The sequence below is a fragment of the Chiloscyllium punctatum genome, chromosome 24 (genome assembly GCF_047496795.1).
Source record: "Chiloscyllium punctatum isolate Juve2018m chromosome 24, sChiPun1.3, whole genome shotgun sequence".
Lineage (NCBI taxonomy): Eukaryota > Metazoa > Chordata > Chondrichthyes > Orectolobiformes > Hemiscylliidae > Chiloscyllium > Chiloscyllium punctatum.
The window spans coordinates 41,739,609-41,762,001 of NC_092762.1; the positions used below are offsets into that span (position 1 = coordinate 41,739,609).

General features: G+C 48.7%; 1 protein-coding gene across 2 annotated transcripts in view; it reads right to left on the reverse strand.

Annotated features, from left to right (window-relative positions):
- The window catches only part of LOC140494480 (disintegrin and metalloproteinase domain-containing protein 10), a 129,546-nt gene extending 107,876 nt beyond the window's left edge, over nt 1-21,670 (reverse strand). For both annotated transcript variants that reach the window (XM_072593697.1, XM_072593696.1), the window contains exons 1-4: nt 21,500-21,670; nt 15,326-15,476; nt 6,348-6,466; nt 754-912 (exon numbers count right to left, since the gene is read on the reverse strand). In XM_072593697.1, coding sequence (XP_072449798.1) covers nt 754-912; nt 6,348-6,466; nt 15,326-15,476; nt 21,500-21,635 — 565 coding nt within the window. In that variant the 5' untranslated portion in view covers nt 21,636-21,670. The remainder of the gene's footprint in view (nt 1-753; nt 913-6,347; nt 6,467-15,325; nt 15,477-21,499) is intronic.
- Between the last annotated feature and the right edge of the window lie 723 nt (nt 21,671-22,393).

Here is a 22,393-nt window from a genome sequence, read left to right on the forward strand (position 1 = left end):
TTTAAATTGTGAAAAACTGGGTGGCGTGGGCACATTGGGCCGAAGGGCCTGTTTCCATGTTGTCGGCCTCTATGACGATGACATCACTTCCTGGTCAGCCCATGACTCCCCAGGGTACACTCCAGGTCCAACTTTAACTGCGACAAGATGAAGCAACCAGGACAGAAGAGGAAGGAATAGAGTGAAACAAAAAAAACCCCACAAATTGATTGAAAACATTTCGTGTTATCACAGGAATGAGAACATGTTTTCATCTTGCCCCAGTAATAATGGACAACATGTAATTTGAATAATGACACATCGCTTCTGTGGATTTAATTCACATGTACAAACAAGTGAAGCTCAATCAACAAATTCTCCGGGAAGGCTGAAAATCAGCCACAAGCCTGACTTTAGTTGGAAGCCAGAACTGTACTGATTCACCATCCCAGCCCCCAACAACACCCCAGCCCCGAGCAGTCAAACAGGAGATATCCTGCTGCTGCTGCAGCTGTGCACCAGTGTTGTGGGTGGCTCTCTGAGACACAATCTATTCCTTTGGCACTGGATCCAATCCTGAAACTCCAATCCGAACAGCACTGTGCCTGCGCCTGCACCCCAAGGGCGATATGAATCCAGGAGGGCAGCTCACCACCACCTTCCCAAGGGATGGCTGGGCATGGATGAGAAATGCGGGTCTTGGCAACGGCACCCACGTCCCAAAAGTGAATTTAAAAACCCACAAGGTAACGTGTGTTTCTACTCAGCACTCACCAATGTCATCCTGGTGATAGATGAGGGAATGAACAGAAGGGTTTTCTCCTTGAACATGGCGCTCAATGGGTTCAACGTAGTACCTGCCTCTCTCCGTTTGGATAAAGCCTTCAAACTGGCCGTCAATGATCGAGCCATGGCTAAAGGAAGCTCTGTCACCTGGGGGTAGAAAAGGAATGAGCTTAGACTTCTCATGTCTCACTGTGCGCCATAATGGATTTCAGTTCTTGATTACTTCTGTCTAATATTAAAGAAAGGGCTTGTCTGTCACTCATCACTTACTCCACACATATCCCTTTATGTCACAAAGAAAGGAATGATTTTACATTTTGCCCACAAGGATTTACATCGAGTGACTGGACAGCAACCAGTCAATGCCAGAGTTAATATCCACAGGAGACTCCAGCATCAAGCAGCACCAGCAGTACCACCTGCAAATCCTTTCCAACTCTCTTCGACACTCACTCGAAAAGCCATCAGAATCGGGACTGCTCTGAAGGAGGCCATTCAGCCCATCACGGTCTACATCGAGCAAGCAATGCAACCACCTCAACTTCTCCTTGTAACTCTGCTCATTTTTCCATTTCAGATGACAGTCAAATCCCCTTTTTACAGAATACAAACATGAACAGCACTTGTACAAATAATGCTAGGGCCTTGGGTAGTGTTGGAGAACAGACAGCTAGGGGTTCAGGTACATAAATCGCTGAAATGTGCATCACAGGTAGGGAAGGTGGTTAAGAAGGCATTTAGCACATTTGCCTTCATTGCTCAGACCTTGAGTATAGGAGTTGGGATGTCATGTTGAGGTTGTACAGGATGTTGGTGAGGCCCCTTCTGGAGTATTGTCTGCAGTTCTGGTCACCCTGTTACAGGGAGGATAGTGATTAACTGTTGAGGGTTCAGAAAAGATTTACCAGGATGTTGCTGGGAATGGAGGGTTTGAGTTATAAGGATAAGCTGGGTAGACTGGGGCTTTTTTCACTGGAGCGTAGGAAGGTGAGGGGTGACCTTATAGAGATTTATAAAATCAAGAGGAGCAAAGGTGAGGTGAATGACAAGGGACTTTTCATTAGGGTGGGGGATTTCAAAACTAGGGGGGGCATATTTTTAAGCTGAGAGGAAAAATGTTAAGAAGGACATGAGGGGCAACGTTTTTACACAGAGAGTGACTGGTGTGTGGAATGAACTGCCAGAGGAAGTGGTGGATGCAGGTACAGTTACAACATTTAAAAGGTGTTCGGACAGTAGGTGAATGGGAAAAGGTTTGGAGGGAGATGGGCCAAACACAGGCAGTGGGACTAGCTTAGTTTGGGAACATGGTCAGCGTGGACTAGTTGGATCGAAGGGTCTGTTTCTGTGCTGTATGACACTGTGACCTCGATAGACTGTTCCTCCACTCTTAGTGCATTCTCGCTCCGACCCACTAGCTGTGTGTCACATCATCTTTGCTTGTTTTGTCACTGAGCTTCAGTCTGTGTTTCCTCAATCCTTCCACCACAGAGTCATAGAGATGTACAGCATGGAAACAGACCCGTCCATGCCGACCAGATGTCCCAACCCAATCTAGTCCCACCTGCCAGCACCCGACACATATCCCTCCAAACCCTTCCTATTCATATACCCATCCAAATGCCTCTTAAATGTTGCAATTGTACCAGCCTCCACCAGTTCCTCTAGCAGCTCATTCCATACACGCACCACCCTCTGTGTGAAAAAGTTGCTCCTTAGGTCTCTTTTATATCTTGGCTGAGGGGGGGCCTTGTGGAGATTTACGGAATTATGAGGGGCATGGATAGGGTAAATAGACAAGGTCTTTTCCCCGGGGTGGGGGAGTCCAAAACTAGAGGGCACAGGTTTAGGGGGGAGAGGGGAAAGATATAAAAGTGATCTGTGGGGCAACATTTTCACACAGAGGGTGGTGTGTGTATGGAGCGAGCTGCCAGAGGAAGTGGTGGAGGCTGGTACAATTACAACATTTAAAAGGCATCTGGATGGGTATATGAATGGGAAGAGTATGGGCCAGGTGCTGGCAAATGGGTCGAGATTAGGTTAGGATATCTAGTCAGCATGGACAAGTCTGTTTCTGTGCTGTACATCTCCATGATTCTATAACAATCAACAATGGATTCATGGTCATCATTAAATTCCTAGTTTCAGATTTTTGTTGAATTCAAATTCCAACATCTACCATGGTCAGATTCCAACCAGGGTCCCTGGAATCTTACCTGGGTCCCTGGATTAACAGTCTAGCGATAATACCACTAAGCCATGGCCTCCCCTCCCCTCTGTTGTTGTTATATATCAGTGTATGTTTTATGTCGGATGGTTGTATATTACTGAATATTGTTTATGTTGTCATATATTACTGAGTTCTGGATTAGTGGTGCTGGAAGAGCACAGCAGTTCAGGCAGCATCTGAGGAGAAGTAAAATCGACATTTCGGGCAAAAGCCCTTCATCAGGAATAATTCCTGATGAAGGGCTTTTGCCTGAAACGTCGATTTTCCAGCTTCTCGGATGCTGCCTGAACTGCTGTGCTCTTCCAGCACCACTAATCCAGAATCTGGTTTCCAGCATCTGCAGTCATTGTTTTTACCTATATATTACTGGGTCCTGTGCACAGCGATTGTTACTGAACGACTGTTAGTTTCTCGCTCTCACTGCAGTCTGAGGGGAATTCCAACAGAAAGCTGTTCCAAGAAGTCTCCTGCCACATTACCTGGCAGAGTTATGGAATGAGGTGGGAGCAGCTTTAAGGTGATTCCTAGCTGGGGTCTGGGAGGGGGTCTGCTGATGGATTGTACCAGAGCTCAGGGTAACTGTTCAAAATGTCTGATACTTATACCCCAAAACATCAGATCATTTTATTGGTTTAATGTTGTCAAAACATTATTTTTTTTCAAATTCGATTGGATTTTGGTAACTTGGGGCATAATTTAAACTGATTCAACATTTAAAAGGCATTTGGATGGGTATATGAATAGGAAGGTTTGAAGGGATATGGGCCGGGTGCTGAAAGGTGGGACTAGATTGGGTTGGGATAGACGGGTCGGCATGGATGGGTTGGACCGAAGGGTCTATTTCTGTGCCGTACATCTCTGTGACTGACTCTGTGATTGGCCAAATTCAAATTTGTTTTTGTATCCTGGCAACACAGCACTTTGCAAGTTGTTTCAATGCACCGTTACATTTTAAATTTTCCAGCACGCTCCGTGCTTCTCTAAGTCCTTGATGGCTTTTCAACTCTCTTCAAGATACAGTACATCCACATCTTCATAACAAGTGGAGACTGTTCCATCCTTCTCACGGGGAGGTTGATGGTTTGTGACAGCCCTCTGAAAGCATGGTAACTTGGGAAACCTTGCATGTGATCAGACTGTAACAAATTGGGGGCTTGTCCGGATTTGAAGGAGTTAAGTTGTCATTTTGAAATTTCTTTAAAAAACATTGCAAAATTATTTCTTCAGTTTGCACTGCTATGGATTAGAAATGTTAGATAGCAAAATTAGAGGCAGCTACTTGTGAGAATTTAAAAGGGGTGGCACGGTGGCTCAGTGGTTAGCACTGCTGCCTCGCAGCACCAGGGTCCCAAGTTTGATTCCAGCCTCGGGCGACTACCTGTGTGGAGTTTGCACATTCTCCCCGTGTCTGCGTGGGTTCCCTCTGGGTGCTCCAGTTTCCTCCCATAGTCCAAAGATGTGCAGGTCAGGTGAATTGGCTGACCTGTGACACTGAGGTAGATTCCCTCCCCCTGAACCAGGAGGCCTGGGCTCCAGACCCATCTGTTCCACAGATGTGTTATAGTGTCTCTGAACAGATTGATGAGGAAAATTGGTTAATTTTATTTCAGCAAGGCGTTCGATAAGGTTCGCCACAGTAGGCTATTGTACAAAATGCGGAGGAATGGGATTGTGGGAGATACAGAAGTTTGGGTCAGGAACTGGCTTGCTGAAAGAAGACAGAGGGTGGTGGTTGATGGGAAATGTTCATCCTGGAGTCCAGTTACTAGTGGTGTACCGCAAGGGTTGGTGTTGGGCCCACTGCTGTTCGTCATTTTTATAAACGAACTGGATGAGGGCGTAGAAGGGTGGGTTAGTCAATTCACAGATGACACTAAGGTCGGTGGAGTTGTGGGGAGTGATGAAGGATGTTGTAGGTTACAGAGAGACATAGATAAGCTGCAGAGCTGGGCTGAGAGGTGGCAAATGGAGTTTAATGCAGACAAGTCTGAGGTGATTCACTTTGGTCGGAGTAATCGGAATGCAAAGTACTGGGCTAATGGTAAGATTCTTGGTAGTGTAGATGAGCAGAGAGATCTCGGTGTCCAGGTACACAGATCCCTGAAAGTTGCCACCCAGGTTGACAGGGTTGTTAAGATGGCATACACTGTTTTAGTTTTTATTAATAGTGGGATCGAGTTCCGGAACCAGGAGGTCATGCTGCAACTGTACAAAACTCTGGTGCGGCTGCACTTGGAGTATTGTGTACAGTTCTGGTCACCGCATTATAAGAAGGATGTGGAAGCTTTGGAAAGGGTTTGGAGAAGATTGACGAGGATGTTGCCTGGTATGGAGGGAAGGTCTTACGAGGAAAGGCTGAGGGACTTGAGGCTGTTTTCATTAGAGAGAAGAAGGTTGAGAGGTGACTTAATAGAGACATATAAGATAATCAGAGGCTGAGATAGGGTGGACAGGGAGAGCCTTTTTCCAAGTATGTGGACGGTGAGCATGAGGGGGAATAGCCTTAAATTGAAGGGAGATAGATATAGGACAGATGTCGGAGGTAGTTTCTTTACTCAGAGAGTAGTAAGGGTATGGAATGCTTTGCCTGCAACGGTAGTAGATTCGCCAACTTTAAGTGCATTTAAGTCGTCATTGAGCAGGCATATGGATGTACATGGAATAGTGTAGGTGGGATGGCCTTCAGATTAGTATGACAGGGCGGCGCAACACCGAGGGCCGAAGGGCCTCTACTGCGCTGTAATGTTCTATAGTGTTAGGTGCATTAGTCAGAGGGAAATGGGTCTGGGTGGGTTACTCTTCAGAGGGTCAGTGTGGACTGGTTGGGCCGAAGGGCTTGTTTCCACGCTGTAGGGAATCTAATCTAATCTAAATGGTTAAATAATTGACACACAAAGCTCATTAAGATGAGGGAAGGGTAGGAGAGGCAGAGCAGCAGAGGGATGTATTCAGGCGCTACAGAAAGAGCCATGGCTGCTGGATTGTGGGAAACGCCCAATAAAGTCTAAACATTTTAATAATTCAAGACGCATGAGGGAGAAGGGAGACAGAGGGTGAGGTTGACAGGAATAATTGAATGGGCCTCAAGTGGAGCATAATCGAGAGCATTGGGTATTTGGGATAAATGGCTTGTTTGTATGTTTTTTATCCTCTGTATTATAACAGTTAATGACTTCACCTGATTATCCATCCCTGATAAACCACTAAAATTAACTTGGTAGTGAAAAGAGGAATGGTGAATGTACTAAGTGTTCCCTCAGTGTGAGCCTGTGTGTTGGCGTCATGGACAACAGAGAAGAGCTGTAATGAATGAAGCCACAGTCAGTCAGGGAGTGTAAACCAACCGAGTTACCTTGGAGATGCCCAGAGTACAGGTGAGAGAGGTCAGCATTTTCCAGGCCGTGTTCAGTTTTAATTCTGAAATCTCCTGTGAACGTGCTTGAGTCTCTTTTCAGTCGAAGGCGAAATTGCCTGGAATAGAAATAAAAGAGGTGCTCGCTGTCAGATGGTGACTCTGTGACAGTGAACCTCACTGTTAGGTACAAGTCTGTGTGGTTGGGTATTAGTGGAGGTGGTTATCCAGAGCTCAGGCCTTTGAACCGTCTCAACACATCTGATAGGCTGCACAATGGGCAAAAACTGTCACCTCAACACCCCGGGGACTGAGGGTCACAGAGCACATGAAATCGGAGCAGAGGGAGACCGTTTGACCCCTCAGGCTTCCTACACTCTTCGGTGTGATCGTGGTTGATCTGTTTATGTTTCAAATTCCACGTTCCCATCTACTTCCCGATGATCTTTCAACTCCCCCGAGCAAGAATCTGTCTTCAAAGTATTAACCCCATCTCCCACCTTTTCTGAGGCACAGAGTTCCAAAGTTGCAAACCTCTCTCAGAAAAGAACATTCCCATCACCTCTGTTCTGAAGGGTCAGCCCAGGGCTCCCTCGGTCTGATCGACATGAGGCAATATCCTTTCCACATCCACCTTGATCAAACCAGTCGGGATCTTTGACACTCTAATGAGGTCACTCCTCACTCTAAGCTCCAGTGGAAATGAGTGCAGTTTGTCCTACTTTCCCTCGTAAATATGGAGGCCAAAACTGCACTCACTGTTTGAGATGGTCTCAGCAGTGCCCTGTATGTTCCCATCTCCGATGATCTCCAGCATCTGTAGTCCTCACTTTCTCGTGTATATCACACCCTTAACTTTAACTCGCTCTCCTCAATCTAACCTTTGTTTTTAGCCTCAGGGTTGTTCTGGTGAATCGGTGCCGCTCCCCATTCTGTATCCAGACCCCCAGTCCCTGACTAACATGCCCCTGCACTGGGAGGTCAGGTCAAGATCACAGGCAACACAGGATGCTCAGTCTGAAAGGGAGAAGTGGCAATCATTCCCACGGTCTATCCCGCTGGATATAGAAAGATCAGTCTCCATTCTGAACCAAGCTGAAAGGTTGGGTTAACAGGTGAAGGTTCCTTCTACAAAAGGTAAAACCTTCCACAATGTCACTGGAACTGAATTGTGAAGTTAATTTAAACAATCCTTCTTGGAATTCACATCACTCTGGAGCATTCCAACCTTTCTCCAAATATAACATTCTGTCTGGCAACAGCCAGGCCATTTCAAAGGAACCATCCCTCATCCTTCATCTTCAGCTGGACCCTGACCCTGACCCTGACCCTGATTCTGACCCTGACGTTGTGAAAGGCTTGAGTCACATTCCGATCTCGGAGCTGTTTCCCGATATATCTGAGGAAACAGCACAATGTCACTGCTCAATTCCTCACTTTCCTTTCAACTGGACGAAAACCATATCAATGACCCAGCCGGCCGGCTTGGAAACTTCCCATTCTCTTCAGTGAGATTCAGTAATATTTCAGTATTTTCAGGAATACATCAGTAATATTTCAGTATTCTCAGTGATATTCAGGAATGTTTCTGCTTTCTGGCTGAGGGGAAAAGAAATCAAAGAAGCTCCAACAGTCCCTGGGGTTTCAGACCTCAGTCCCAGAAACCCACACACCCAGGAACCAAAAAACCCAGAAACCCACACACCCAGAAACCGACACACCCAGGAACCCACAGACCCAGAAACCGACACACCCAGGAACCCACAGACCCAGGAACCCACAGACCCAGAAACCCACAGACCCAGAAACCCACACACCCCAAGACCCAAATACCCAGAGACCCACACACCCAGAAACCGACACACCCAGGAACCCACAGACCCAGGAACCCACAGACCCAGGAACCCACAGACCCAGGAACCCACACACCCCAAGACCCAAATACCCAGAGACCCACACACCCAGAGACCCACACACCCAGAAACACACACACCCAGAAACACACACACCCAGAGACCCACACACCCAGAGACCCACACACCCAGAAACACACACACCCAGAAACACACACACCCAGAAACACACACACCCCAAAAGCCACAAACCCAGAAACCCACACCCCCAGAGACACACACAACCAGAGACACACACAACCAGAAACCCACACAACCAGAAACCCACACACCCAGGAACCCACACATTCCAAAAACCCACACACCCCAAAACCCACACATTCCAAAAACCCACACACAGAAACCCACACACCCAGAAACTCACACACCCACAATCCCACACATTCAGGAACGCACACACCCAGAAACCCACACACCCACAGACCTACACACCCAGAGACCCAAACACCCAGAGACCCACACACCCAGACACCCACACACCCAGACACCCACACACCCAGAGACACACACACCCAGAGACACACACACCCAGACACCCACACACCCAGAAACCCACACACCCAGAGACACACACACCCAGAAACCCACACACCCAGAAACCCACACACCCAGAGACACACACACCCAGAAACACACACACCCAGAAACACACACACCCAGAAACACACACACCCAGACACCCACACACCCAGACACCCACACACCCAGACACCCACACACCCAGAAACACACACACCCAGAAACCCACACACCCAGAGACACACACACCCAGAGACCTACACACCCAGAGACACACACACCCAGAGACACACACACCCAGAAACACACACACCCAGAGACCTACACACCCAGAAACACACACACCCAGACACCCACACACCCAGAGACACACACACCCAGAGACCTACACACCCAGAGACACACACACCCAGAAACCCACACACCCAGAAACACACACACCCAGAGACACACACACCCAGAAACACACACACACCCAGAAACACACACACCCAGAAACCCACACACCCAGACACCCACACACCCAGAGACACACACACCCAGACACCCACACACCCAGAAACCCACACACCCAGAAACCCACACACCCAGAGACACACACACCCAGAAACCCACACACCCAGAGACACACACACCCAGAGACACACACACCCAGACACCCACACACCCAGAAACCCACACACCCAGAGACACACACACCCAGAGACACACACACCCAGAAACACACACACCCAGAAACACACACACCCAGAGACCCACACACCCAGAGACACACACACCCAGACACCCACACACCCAGAGACACACACACCCAGAAACACACACCCCCAGAGACACACACACCCAGAGACACACACACCCAGAAACACACACACCCAGAGACACACACACCCAGAGACACACACACCCAGAAACACACACACCCAGAGACACACACACCCAGAGACACACACACCCAGAGACCTACACACCCAGAGACACACACACCCAGAAACCCAAACACCCAGAGACACACACACCCAGAGACACACACACCCAGAAACCCACACACCCAGAAACCCACACACCCAGAGACCCACACACCCAGAAACACACACACCCAGAAACACAAACACCCAGAGACACACACACCCAGAGACACACACACCCAGAAACCCACACACCCAGAAACCCACACACCCAGAAACCCACACACCCAGAAACACACACACACCCAGAGACACACACACCCAGAGACACACACACCCAGAGACACACACACCCAGAGACCTACACACCCAGAGACACACACACCCAGAAATCCACATACCCGGAAACCCATATACCCAGAAATCCATACAGCCAGAAACCCACACACCCAGTGTTAAGGACCAGACTAAACTCCCTCAAAATATGTCAATTGAACAGCCTGGACCCTTACTCTTTATTTGATTTAAGGGCAGTGTAAGGCGCTGTGGTCCAGATATGTTCCAAATGGTCCCCTACCCCGCTTTAAGCAAAACACACTCCATTTTTATAATTCAATTAATATACAATCATAAGAAAAACTGGCATCACTTTAACTCTATTGAAATAGTTATTAAAGTAATATGTTATTTATCACGTAATCATTAACAGTTCCAGTATACCAGCATCCCATAAACACACCCTTGGCAAAGACAAATTCAGCAAAACGGAATTTCCCTACATGCTCGCTCCCATCCAGTCCAGGAGAGAGGGACAGGGAAAGAAACAATCGAGCAGCAGACAGAGAGAGAGAGAGAACGCAAGCTTGTTGCTGCAGCAGAGAGAGAGCTGTATCTATCAGCTTCAACAACCAGTTCCAAACCCCAAGCAAAACTATACCCTGGGTCAGTGTGAGGCTGGCTCCACCCAATCCTGCTTCTATTGTCTGATTTCAGAAAAAGTACAGTCAGGGAGCTCCAAGCTGTTTACCCACTGCTTCTGAAGCAGACATTCCAGCATCACTGTGGCAACAGCTTTCTGCAGGAGAGACAGCACAGAACGAACGTCTCAACAGCACAGTTCCCTTATTTCGGATACCCAGATACCCTCTGGATTTTCGTGCAGGCAAAGGCCATTTGGCCCAGTGAGTCTGCTCCATAGAGCAACCCTCTCACACCAAGATCCTACCTCTATCTCCACGTTCCCAATGGCTAATCCACCCTAACCTTCACATCACTGGACACTATGGGCAATTTAGCAGGGCCAATTCACCCTAACCTGCACATCTTTGGATTGTAGGAGGAAACCAGAGGACCCGGTAGAAACCCACACAGACACTGGGAGAATGTGTAAACTCCACACAGACAGTTGCCCGAGGGGGGGAATTGCACCCAGGTCCCTGGTACTGTGAGGCAGCAGTGCTAACCACTGTGCCACCCTCATACCCTGATACTCTCAAATCCAGAAGCTCTCATACATGGGTAGCCTGATACTCTGACACTGTCAATCCCAAACATCCAAACACCCAGATACCCTGATAACCTGACACCATGATTCCCCCGTCTCAAAGTCTGTGTTCACCCAAACCACATTTCAGTAATAGCTGGATAGGCGAGGAACTGGATGGGGGCGAAGGTGAAATTTGGTAAAATTATAACCACGGCAAGCATGGTGGTTGAGAGGCACTACATTCTCACAGTTTTGACACAGGTCAGGGTCTCCAAAGTTCCGTCTGACAGTGTTGGGGGAGGCAGGTTCAGTCCAGAGCCTCTTCCTGGGCCATAGCTAGTCCATTTGGGGATCTCATGATTCCAAATTCTCACCATTTTCAATAGAAGAAGGCAGGGCACTCCCTGTAGAAGGTGTGATCACAATCCACACGTTATTCTCTCTGAGAAGATGGAAAGTGGGAGGAAGTGAGGACTGCAGACGTTGGAGACTCAAGAGTCGATAAAGAGTGGGGCTGGAAAAGCACAGCAGGCCAGGCAGCATCCGAGGAGCAGGAGAGTCGGCGTTTCGGGCGTAAGCCCTTCATCAGGAAGGTGGAGGGGGTAGGGGGGCTGAGAGATAAATGGGGCAGGGGGAGAGGTGGGATGGCACTAGATTGATGTAGGTGGAGGTGATTGCGATAGGTGGGTGGGGAGGGTGGAGCAGATAGGTGGGAAGGAAGATGGACAGGTCAAGAGGGCAGTTGGAGCTGAGATTTGAGGGGGGAGGGGAGATTTGGAAACTCCGTGAATTCTGCAGTAGCAAAATGAGCCCTTTCACAGTCAGTGAACTTGAAAAGACAAAGAGCAGACACCCCCCCCCCCCCACCTTCCCACCCTGTGCTGAGTAGATTTCCAGAAGATGATACCTGTGGGTAGTGATGGATCTGTGTCTATGGTGACCACGCCTGCTGGAAGAGCAGCTCCCGATTTTCCGTGTGGGCTGCTGGGAGCTGTGGACGGACTGACTACCGAGTGTCCACAAGACTGAGAATGTCATGGAGAGGGCATTGAGTGAGCCGGTCATGCCCACCAGTAAGGGTTACCCAGACCAACAAAACACTGGGTGACTGCACAGAAGGTGAGTAAGCATGGGCACGCAGTGCAGGGGTCCCTGTGGCTATCAGCCTCTCAGACAGGCAGACTGTTTGAGGGAGTGTGGGAGAGGAGTGGCCTCTCAGGGGCAAGCAGCAGCGGCCAGGTCAGTGGCACCATACCTGGGCAGAGTCAAAGTCTACAGGACCTTGGGAAGGCCACATTCGGAGGACCATGTACAATTCTTGTTGCACTGCTATAGGAAGGATGTTATTAAACTGGAAAGGCTGCAGAAAAGATTTACAAGGGTGTTACAGAGACTGGAGTGATAAGGAGAGACTGGATAACTGGGACTTATTTCACTGGAGCATCAGAGGCTGAGGGATGACCTTATAGACATTTACAAAATCATCAGGGGGCACGAATAGGGGTACTACTAAGGTCTTTTCCCAAAACTGGAGGGCATACGTTTACGGTGAGAGGGGAAAAGATTTAAAGGGGCAACGTTTTCACACAGAGGGTGGTGCGCATATGGAACGAGCTGCCAGAGGAAGTGGTGGAGGCTGGTACAATTACAACATTTAAACAGGTACATGGATAGAAAAGGTTTAGAGGGGTATGGGTCAAACACAGGCAAATGGGACTCGTTCAGTTTAGGAAACATGGTCCGAGTTGGGCCGAAGGGTCTGTTTCCATGCTGTATGACTCGATGATGGGGACTCTATAGTCAGGGGCAGAGATAAGTGTCTCTGTGGCTGCAAGTGAGACTCCAGGATGATGTCTTGCCTCCTCCATTAGTGCCAGGGTCAAGCACGTCTCTGAGCGGGCGCAGGATATTCTGAAAGGAGAGGGTGAGCAGCTAGAGGCAGTGGTCTATATTGAACTAATGACATAAGCCGAGAGAGAGAGAGAGGAAAGAGATATATTAATAGGCAGGGAATGGAGGAATACGGACAGAGGTAAAAGGTTTTTAGTTGAGAAAGGTATTATGTGTCGGTATAGTCTTGGTGGGCAGAAGGGCCTGTTCTTTGTTCTTTGCAAAAGGAATTCAGGGAGTTATGTAGAAAGGTTGAAAAGCAGGATCTCTAGGGCTGTAATCTCAGGATTACTCCCTGTGCTACGTGCCACTGAGGGACTGCTATGGTAGGGAGAGTTTCAGATTTCTGGGTCATTGGGATTAGATTAGATTACTTACAGTGTGGAAACAGGCCCTTCGGCCCAACAAGTCCACACCGACCCGCCGAAGCACAACCCACCCATTCCCCTACATCTACCCCTTACCTAACACTATGGGCAATTTAGCATGGCCAATTCACCTGACCTGCACATCTTTGGACTGTGGGAGGAAACCGGAGCACCTGGAGGAAACCCACGCAGACACGGGGAGAACGTGCAAACTCCACACACTTAGTCGCCTGAGGCGGGAATTGAACCCAGGTCTCTGGCGCTGTGAGACAGCAGTGCTAACCACTGTGCCACCGTGCCACCCACTAAAGTCAGAAGTCACAAGATTTATTTGAAATCACAAGCTTTCGGAGGGCTGCTCTTTCATCAGGTGACTTCACCTCTCAAAAGCTTGTGATTTCAAATAAACCAGCCAGGCTGTAACCTGGTGTTGTGTGACCTCTGACCTTGTCTACCCCAGTGCAACACCAGCACCTCCACATCATAGCTCCCAATAACTAGTGAGAGATGGAGGAACAGATATGTGAGCAGATCATGGTAAAATGTTGTCGTATTGGATGATTCAAACTTGCTTGGATGGGGCAAAATTTGTTAAGTGGCATCCTGGAGGATTTTTTGAAACAATATGTAGATAGTCCCCCAAGGGAAGGAATGGCAGTAGACCTTGTATAGGGGACTGTGCATGGCCAGGTCATTGACGTTTCAGTGGGGGAACATTTTGGGATTGTGATCATCATTCCATAAGTTTTAAGATAGCCCAGGATAAGGATCAGACTAACTCTTGGATGAAAGTGCTAAACTGGGGGAAGGCTAATTACAACCGTAGCTGGCAGGAACTGGAGATATTAGATTGGGGGTTGAGTGTTTGGGGGTAAATCCACATCTGGGCATGTGGGAGTCTCCTAAAGGGCGACTGATCAGAATTCAGGAGCAGCATGTTCCCATGAGGAGGAAAGATAAGGAAGGCTAGGTTCAGGAACGCTGGACGACATGAGTCAAAAAGAGGAAGGAGGCAGAAGTAAGGTTTAGGAAACTGAAATCTAACCGGGCCCTTGAGGAGTTTAAAGGAAGCAGGAGAAACATCAACATGGAACGAGGAAGGCTAGAAGCAGCCATGAAATGTCCTTGGTCAGTAGGATGAAGGAGAATCCCAAAGTATCTTATGCTTTAGGAATAAGAGAGCAACTAGGGAAAGGGTAGGCCCCACTCATGGACTAGGTTACAAGAGCAGAGATACACTGCTGAGGCTGTATGGGGCTCTGGTCAGACCACATTTGGAACATGGTGAGCACCTTTGAGCCCTATAGCTAAGGAGAGATGTGCTGGCCTTGGAGGGGGGGGGTCCACAGGAAGTTAATAAGAACGATCCCGGGGATAAGGGTCTTGTCATATGAGGAGTGGTTGAGGACTCTGGGTCTGTACTCGATGGAGATTTGGAGGATGGGGGTGGCAGGGGGGGGGGGGGGGGGGGGGGGGGGGGGGGTCTGATTTAAACGTACAGAATACTGGGTGGCCTGGAGAGAGTGGACAATCCTTTAGAGCTGAGATCGGGGGGCATTTCTTTAGCCAGAGGGTGGTGGATCTGTGGAGCTCAGGAGCTCATTGCAGCAGAAGGCTGTGGCGTCCAAGTCATGAACACAGCAATAACTCTTGATGATTAAGGGGATTGAGGGTTACAGGGAGAAGGCAGGAGAATGAGGTTGAGAAACACATCAGCCAGGATCGAATGGTGCAGCAGATACGATGACCTAAATCTCCTTCTTTACTTTATGATCTTACCGTCTAAGAGGGAGTAATCTTCAAATAAAATGGGACAAACCTGTAGAAAGATCTAGAACATCCCTCCCCCCCTCCCCCCCCCCCCCCCCCACCTCCAAGGGAGACTGGGAAATACCTTTGGTGAGCAGAGAATTGCAGATGAATGATTGGTTCCTCCTCGTGGTCAGAGCGCCTCATGCGATAAAGCTGATGCCGCACAATGTCCCTGTTGTAAGATAAACCCTCATATCGTTTGATGAGTGGATTGACCCTCAGTCCAGAATGCCCTGCAGAAGACAGACACCAGCATTCACATCATCCTTTCAGCTAGAGATATATATATCAACAGGTTTTCAGGAACTTGGGATTGACAAAAGCTGAGTTGGGTGATCCACAGTCACAACATTTGGAATGTACGCTGCTCAGAGTCACTGTTAGACACAGGAATCTCCAGGGAAATCTCCACAGGATTCCTATTGTCCCAGAGAGCACTTCCTCAGATCCAGTCACACCTGCAGATTACAAGCACCAGCCAATGCTCTCAGTCCCACTGCTTTCTCATTATCTTGACCCAGTCCCACTGCTTTCTCATTATCTTGACCAGTACATTTGAGCTTTTGCTTCAATTTTAGGCTGTTCTCACGTTCAGTCTCAATTTCCCATTAACTTGAATAAGAGAATGAACAAGTATATCTGTAAATCCGGAGTACCTGTACCCATTAGAACTCTCCCCATATCTGATTGATTTGTTCATTCACGGAAAGTGAAACAATTCCGCAAAGGCCAGCATCCCATCGCCAAGTCACCCTTTATTTACTACATAACACCGGCCCTGTTAGCTCAGAGGCAGCTCTCAGAGTGAGCAGAATCCCTGACACTCCTGCTCTTATCTGTCAGTCAGGTCTCCCTGATTGGACCAGATTAACAGCCCCGATCAGGGAACACATATTCTATGAGGTCCACCTGGCAGACATTGTTCCAGTTTGGTACAGATGTGAACCTCACTGGGAAGGAGAGGTAATTGCCTTAATTGTTTCGGCTTTGCTGCCTTCTTAAACCCCACAGTTCCTGGGGTTCTGTGATGGAGGGAGTTCTAGGATTTTGACCAGCATTAGTGAAGGAATATATTTCCAAGTCAGGATGGTGAGTGGTTTGGAGGGGAACTTGCAGGGGGTGATGTTCCCATGTATCTGCTGCCCTTGTCCTTCTAGGTGGAAGTGGTTGTGGATTTGGAGAATGCAGATAGATAGCATCAGTGGTGTAGAGAGTGGATGCTTGTGGATACAGGGTCAATCGAGTGGGCTGCTTTCACCTGGATGGTGTCAAGCTTCTTGAGTGTTGTTGGAGCTACATCCATCCAGGCAAGTGGGGAATACTCCATCCCACATGTGACTTGTGCCTTGTAGATGGTGGACAGGGTTTAGGGAGTCAGGAGCTGGGTTATTTGCTGCAGGATCCCCAGCCTCTGACCTGCTCCTCTGGCCATATTTATGTGGCCAGTCCAATTCAGTTTGAGATCAACGCTGATGCTCAGAAAGTGGGTAGTGGGGGGAGAGGAGGAGGGATGGATTTTGCAATGGTAATGCCATTTAATGTCAAGAGATGATGAATAGACTCTCTCTTGCGTGCAATTGATATTGACCAGTATTTCTGTGGCATAAATATTACTTGCATTTATTAGTCCAAACATGGATATAGTCCAGGTCCTGCTGTACTTGGATCATCTCATGCTACTGTTTGACAGAATTCACCACATGAACCTGAATCCAAATAAGAAAACAATTCAATTCAGGTTGCCTGATGTCCAGCACACAGGCTGTGTATCATCAGCAGAGGTTTTTGCCTAGGTCCTGAGAAGGTGAAAGTTGTACCAGCATTGTGGACGTCAGCAGATGTAAAGCCAGTGCAATGGTCTGTTGGATTTCTCAACTGTTAATCATTATTTTTCTTTTTGGGTTTGGAACTGGAAGTTGAAGTTGTGAACTGGACTTTCAATAGCACCTTGTGCTTATCCTTGGTCTATCACAGTCAAACTGCACATGTCGACACACACACACTTACACATCACTAAGGAGAAAGTGAGGACTGCAGATGCTGGAGACCAGAGTTGAAAAATGTGGTGCTGGAAAAACACAGCAGGCCAGGCAGCATCCGAGGAGCAGGAGAATCGACGTTTCGGGCATGAGCCTGAAAGAATTCCTGAAGAAGGGCTTATGCCCGAAACTCCGATTCTCATCCTCCTCGGATGCTGCCTGGTCTGCTGTGTGTTTCCAGCACATTTTTCAACACCCACACATCACATATGTATATGCTTGTACACATCGGCACACACAGATGCATGCATACACACAGCCATATCCCCACAGACACACCATCACATACATGTACACTCCATGTGCATGGACACACAACGTCACACGGACATACAGTCTACATGCAAATGCCGATACACACATGCAAATACACACACCCACACAAAAACAACCCCACCCACATACACATCACTCATATCCATATACACACAGGCTAGTTCACACACACAACCACACACATACACATCCACACTCACATATGTTGTAACTTTCCTCTACTTTCTTGATGGGGAGTGCTGTTCCAGACATTGTATCCGTGAGAAACCTCTGTACAATGGGCTGTTCCAGACAGTGTGTCCGTGAGAAACCTCTGTACAATGGGCTGCTCCAGACAGTGTGTCCCTGAGAAACCTCTGTACACCAGGCTGTTCCAGACAGTGTGTTCGTGAGAAACCTCTGTACACCGGGCTGTTCCAGACAGTGTGTCCGTGAGAAACCTCTGTACACCGGACTGTTCCAGACAGTGTGTCCGTGAGAAACCTCTGTACACTGGGCTGTTCCAGACAGTGTGTCCGTGAGAAACCTCTACACACCGGGCTGTTCCAGACAGTGTGTTCGTGAGAAACCTCTGTACACCGGGCTGTTCCAGACAGTGTGTCCCTGAGAAACCTCTGTACACCGGACTGTTCCAGACAGTGTGTCCCTGAGAAACCTCTGTACACCGGGCTGTTCCAGACAGTGTGTCCGTGAGAAACCTCTGTACACTGGGCTGTTCCAGACAGTGTGTCCGTGAGAAACCTCTACACACCGGGCTGTTCCAGACAGTGTATCCGTGAGAAACCTCTGTACAATGGGCTGCTCCAGACAGTGTGTCCGTGAGAAACCTCTACACACCGGGCTGTTCCAGACAGTGGGTCCATGAGAAACCTCTGAACACAGGGCTGTTCCAGACAGTGTGTCCGTGAGAAACCTCTGTACACCAGGCTGTACCAGACAGTGTGTCCGTGAGAAACCTCTGTACACCGGGCTGTTCCAGACAGTGTGTCCGTGAGAAACCTCTGTACACCGGGCTGTTCCAGACAGTGTGTCCGTGAGAAACCTCTGTACACTGGGCTGTTCCAGACAGTGTGTCCGTGAGAAACCTCTACACACCGGGCTGTTCCAGACAGTGTGTCCGTGAGAAACCTCTACACACCGGGCTGTTCCAGACAGTGTGTCCGTGAGAAACCTCTGTACACCGGGCTGTTCCAGACAGTGTGTCCCTGAGAAACCTCTGTACACCGGGCTGTTCCAGACAGTGTGTCCCTGAGAAACCTCTGTACACCGGGCTGTTCCAGACAGTGTGTCCCTGAGAAACCTCTACACACCGGGCTGTTCCAGACAGGGTGTCCCTGAGAAACCTCTGTACACCGGGCTGTTCCAGACAGTGTGTCCCTGAGAAACCTCTGTACACCGGACTGTTCCAGACAGTGTGTCCGTGAGAAACCTCTACACACCGGGCTGTTCCAGACAGCGTGTCCCTGAGAAACCTCTGTACACCGGACTGTTCCAGACAGTGTGTCCGTGAGAAACCTCTACACACCGGGCTGCTCCAGACAGTGTGTCCCTGAGAAACCTGTGTACACCGGGCTGTTCCAGACAGTGTGTCCGTGAGAAACCTCTGTACACAGGGCTGCTCCAGACAGTGTGTCCGTGAGAAACCTCTGTACACCGGGCTGTTCCAGACAGTGTGTCTGTGAGAAACCTCTGTACACCGGGCTGTTCCAGACAGTGTGTCCATGAGAAACCTCTACACACCGGGCTGTTCCAGACAGTGTGTCCGTTACAAACCTCTGTACACCGGGCTGTTCCAGACAGTGTGTCCGTGAGAAACCTCTGTACACCGGGCTGTTCCAGACAGTGTATCCATGAGAAACCTCTGTACACCGGGCTGTTCCAGACAGTGTGTCCGTGAGAAACCTCTGTACACCGGGCTGTTCCAGACAGTGTGTCCGTGAGAAACCTCTGTACACTGGGCTGTTCCAGACAGTGTGTCCCTGAGAAACCTCTGTACACCGGGCTGTTCCAGACAGTGTGTCCCTGAGAAACCTCTACACACCGGGCTGTTCCAGACAGTGTGTCCATGAGAAACCTCTACACACCGGGCTGTTCCAGTCAGTGTGTCCATGAGAAACCTCTACACACCGGGCTGTTCCAGACAGTGTGTCCATGAGAAACCTCTGTACACCGGGCTGTTCCAGACAGTGTGTCCCTGAGAAACCTCTGTACACCGGGCTGTTCCAGACAGTGTGTCCATGAGAAACCTCTGTACACCGGGCTGTTCCAGACAGTGTGTCCGTGAGAAACCTCTGTACACAGGGCTGTTCCAGACAGTGTGTCCGTGAGAAACCTCTGTACACCGGACTGTTCCAGACAGTGTGTCCGTGAGAAAGCTCTGTACACTGGGCTGCTCCAGACAGTGTGTCCCTGAGAAACCTCTACACACCGGGCTGTACCAGACAGTGTGTCCGTGAGAAACCTCTGTACACTGGGCTGCTCCAGACAGTATGTCCGTGAGAAACCTCTGTACACCGGACTGTTCCAGACAGTGTGTCCCTGAGAAACCTCTACACACCGGGCTGCTCCAGACAGTGTGTCCGTGAGAAACCTCTGTACACCGGGCTGTTCCAGACAGTGTGTCCCTGAGAAACCTCTGTACAATGGGCTGTTCCAGACAGTGTGTCCCTGAGAAACCTCTGTACACCGGGCTGTTCCAGACAGTGTGTCCCTGAGAAACCTCTGTACACCGGGCTGTTCCAGACAGTGTGTCCGTGAGAAACCTCTGTACACCGGGCTGTTCCAGACAGTGTGTCCCTGAGAAACCTCTGTACACCGGGCTGTTCCAGACAGTGTGTCCCTGAGAAACCTCTGTACACCGGGCTGTTCCAGACAGTGTGTCCCTGAGAAACCTCTGTACAATGGGCTGTTCCAGACAGTGTGTCCCTGAGAAACCTCTGTACACCGGGCTGTACCAGACAGTGTGTCCGTGAGAAACCTCTGTACACCGGGCTGCTCCAGACAGTGTGTCCGTGAGAAACCTCTGTACACCGGACTGTTCCAGACAGTGTGTCCCTGAGAAACCTCTGTACACCGGGCTGTTCCAGACAGTGTGTCCCTGAGAAACCTCTGTACAACGGGCTGCCCCAGACAGTGTGTCCCTGAGAAACCTCTGTACACCGGGCTGTTCCAGACAGTGTGTCTGTGAGAAACCTCTGTACACCGGGCTGTTCCAGACAGTGTGTCCATGTTTTTTATGTCACGTCCAGCTCTCCTCCAACAGAAATCAAACAGCAGAGCGTGCAGCAAGAATGATTGATGCCGGAATAACACTCCTCTGGAGAGGAATATCACCCAGATGATGTGCACAAGTACCATTAAGGGACCAGCATGATTTGATGATAGTGCTGGGAACAGTTAACTGGTAATACATGAACAGAGTTGTATGCAGAGTGGCTAACTTGGGTAACGCAAAACATAATGATAATGCACACACCATTTTATGTGAAAAGAGAGGTTTGAGATGGAAATACAATACTGTTGCAATGTGTCTCCTGGCTTGTTGCAGTTATGCAACCTCTACCAAGAGATTATGACTGAGGGCATCATCTTGCAGAGACAGTTTCGCTGAATACTCAATATGGGCAACATACCATGGACTGAACACTGGACAATATTGACACAAGGGATTTCCTTAGAACAAATATCCATTTTTTAAAAATCCTGAAACAGAACTCTGATTTTAAAAAGTAGAAAATCGTTTATTAAATCCTTACAACGTAGGTTCAAGCATTCCTTTTTCAATCCTCTTGAAATTCATGTCATTCCTAGAGACCAGGTACATGTTCAGACGGGTTCCTCTCTCTCTGGAGAGCTTGAAGCTGTTCTGAGCTCTAAGCATTTTTAAGATATTTTACTGCAATTCTTTGCATAATAACAATTCAATGTGAAACTTTTCTTACCTGGAGGCTGAAGAATTGAAGAATCAATGGTGTGTATCATCAGGGGAATGAGAGATATAAATATCCCCATGTCTTTCACTGAATATCCTGTCATCACACACTGATAACACTGTCTGAGCTGCTCCTTCACACTCATGACGGGTGAATGACTCAGATGGAATCTGATCAAGACTGTAAGAGTGGGTTGAAATGTTTCCTGTCACCTGCCACAGGCTCAAAGCAGTTTGCCCTCTTGGGCAGGAAGAGCACTGCAAAGACTGGGGAACCTCTGATGGGACAGGAAGGATAAATTGGTTTAACCAGACCCCGTGCCATGGCAAACACAAGCACACACTTCCTGACCATCTTCATTGTGCAGATAACACAGCACTCCTCACTGAGAAAGCCTTTTTGTGCGTGCGCACGGATGTGTGTGCGTGTGTGTGTGGTGTATATGCACACACACGAGTGTCGATGTGTTTGTGTGTATGACCATGTGTGTGTGTGGTTGCGTGTGTTTGGGTGTGAGGGTGTGCATGTGTAAGTGTGTGTGGCATGTGTGTGTGTGTTTGCCTGCATGCAGATGTGTATGCGCACACGTGGACAGGTGTGTGTGTGTGTGTATGGATGTATATATGTGCTTGCTTGTACATTATCAACATATAGCCTCCTAAACCTCAGCAAAATTCCAAAATGTTCATACCAATGATGTGCTTATAAAGTGTAGGTACTGATGTAATATGGGAAATGTAGGTGGGTGGGTGAACGGTTGGGAGAGAATGGTCGGGCTGAGTGGGAATGAGTCAGGGGGAATGAAGAGCACAGTTAATAAACATTGGGAAGAACCATCAGCATCTCCTCATTTATTATCTAGAATTGCCAGAATACTAGGATACTGTATCAGGGTGAGTAGGG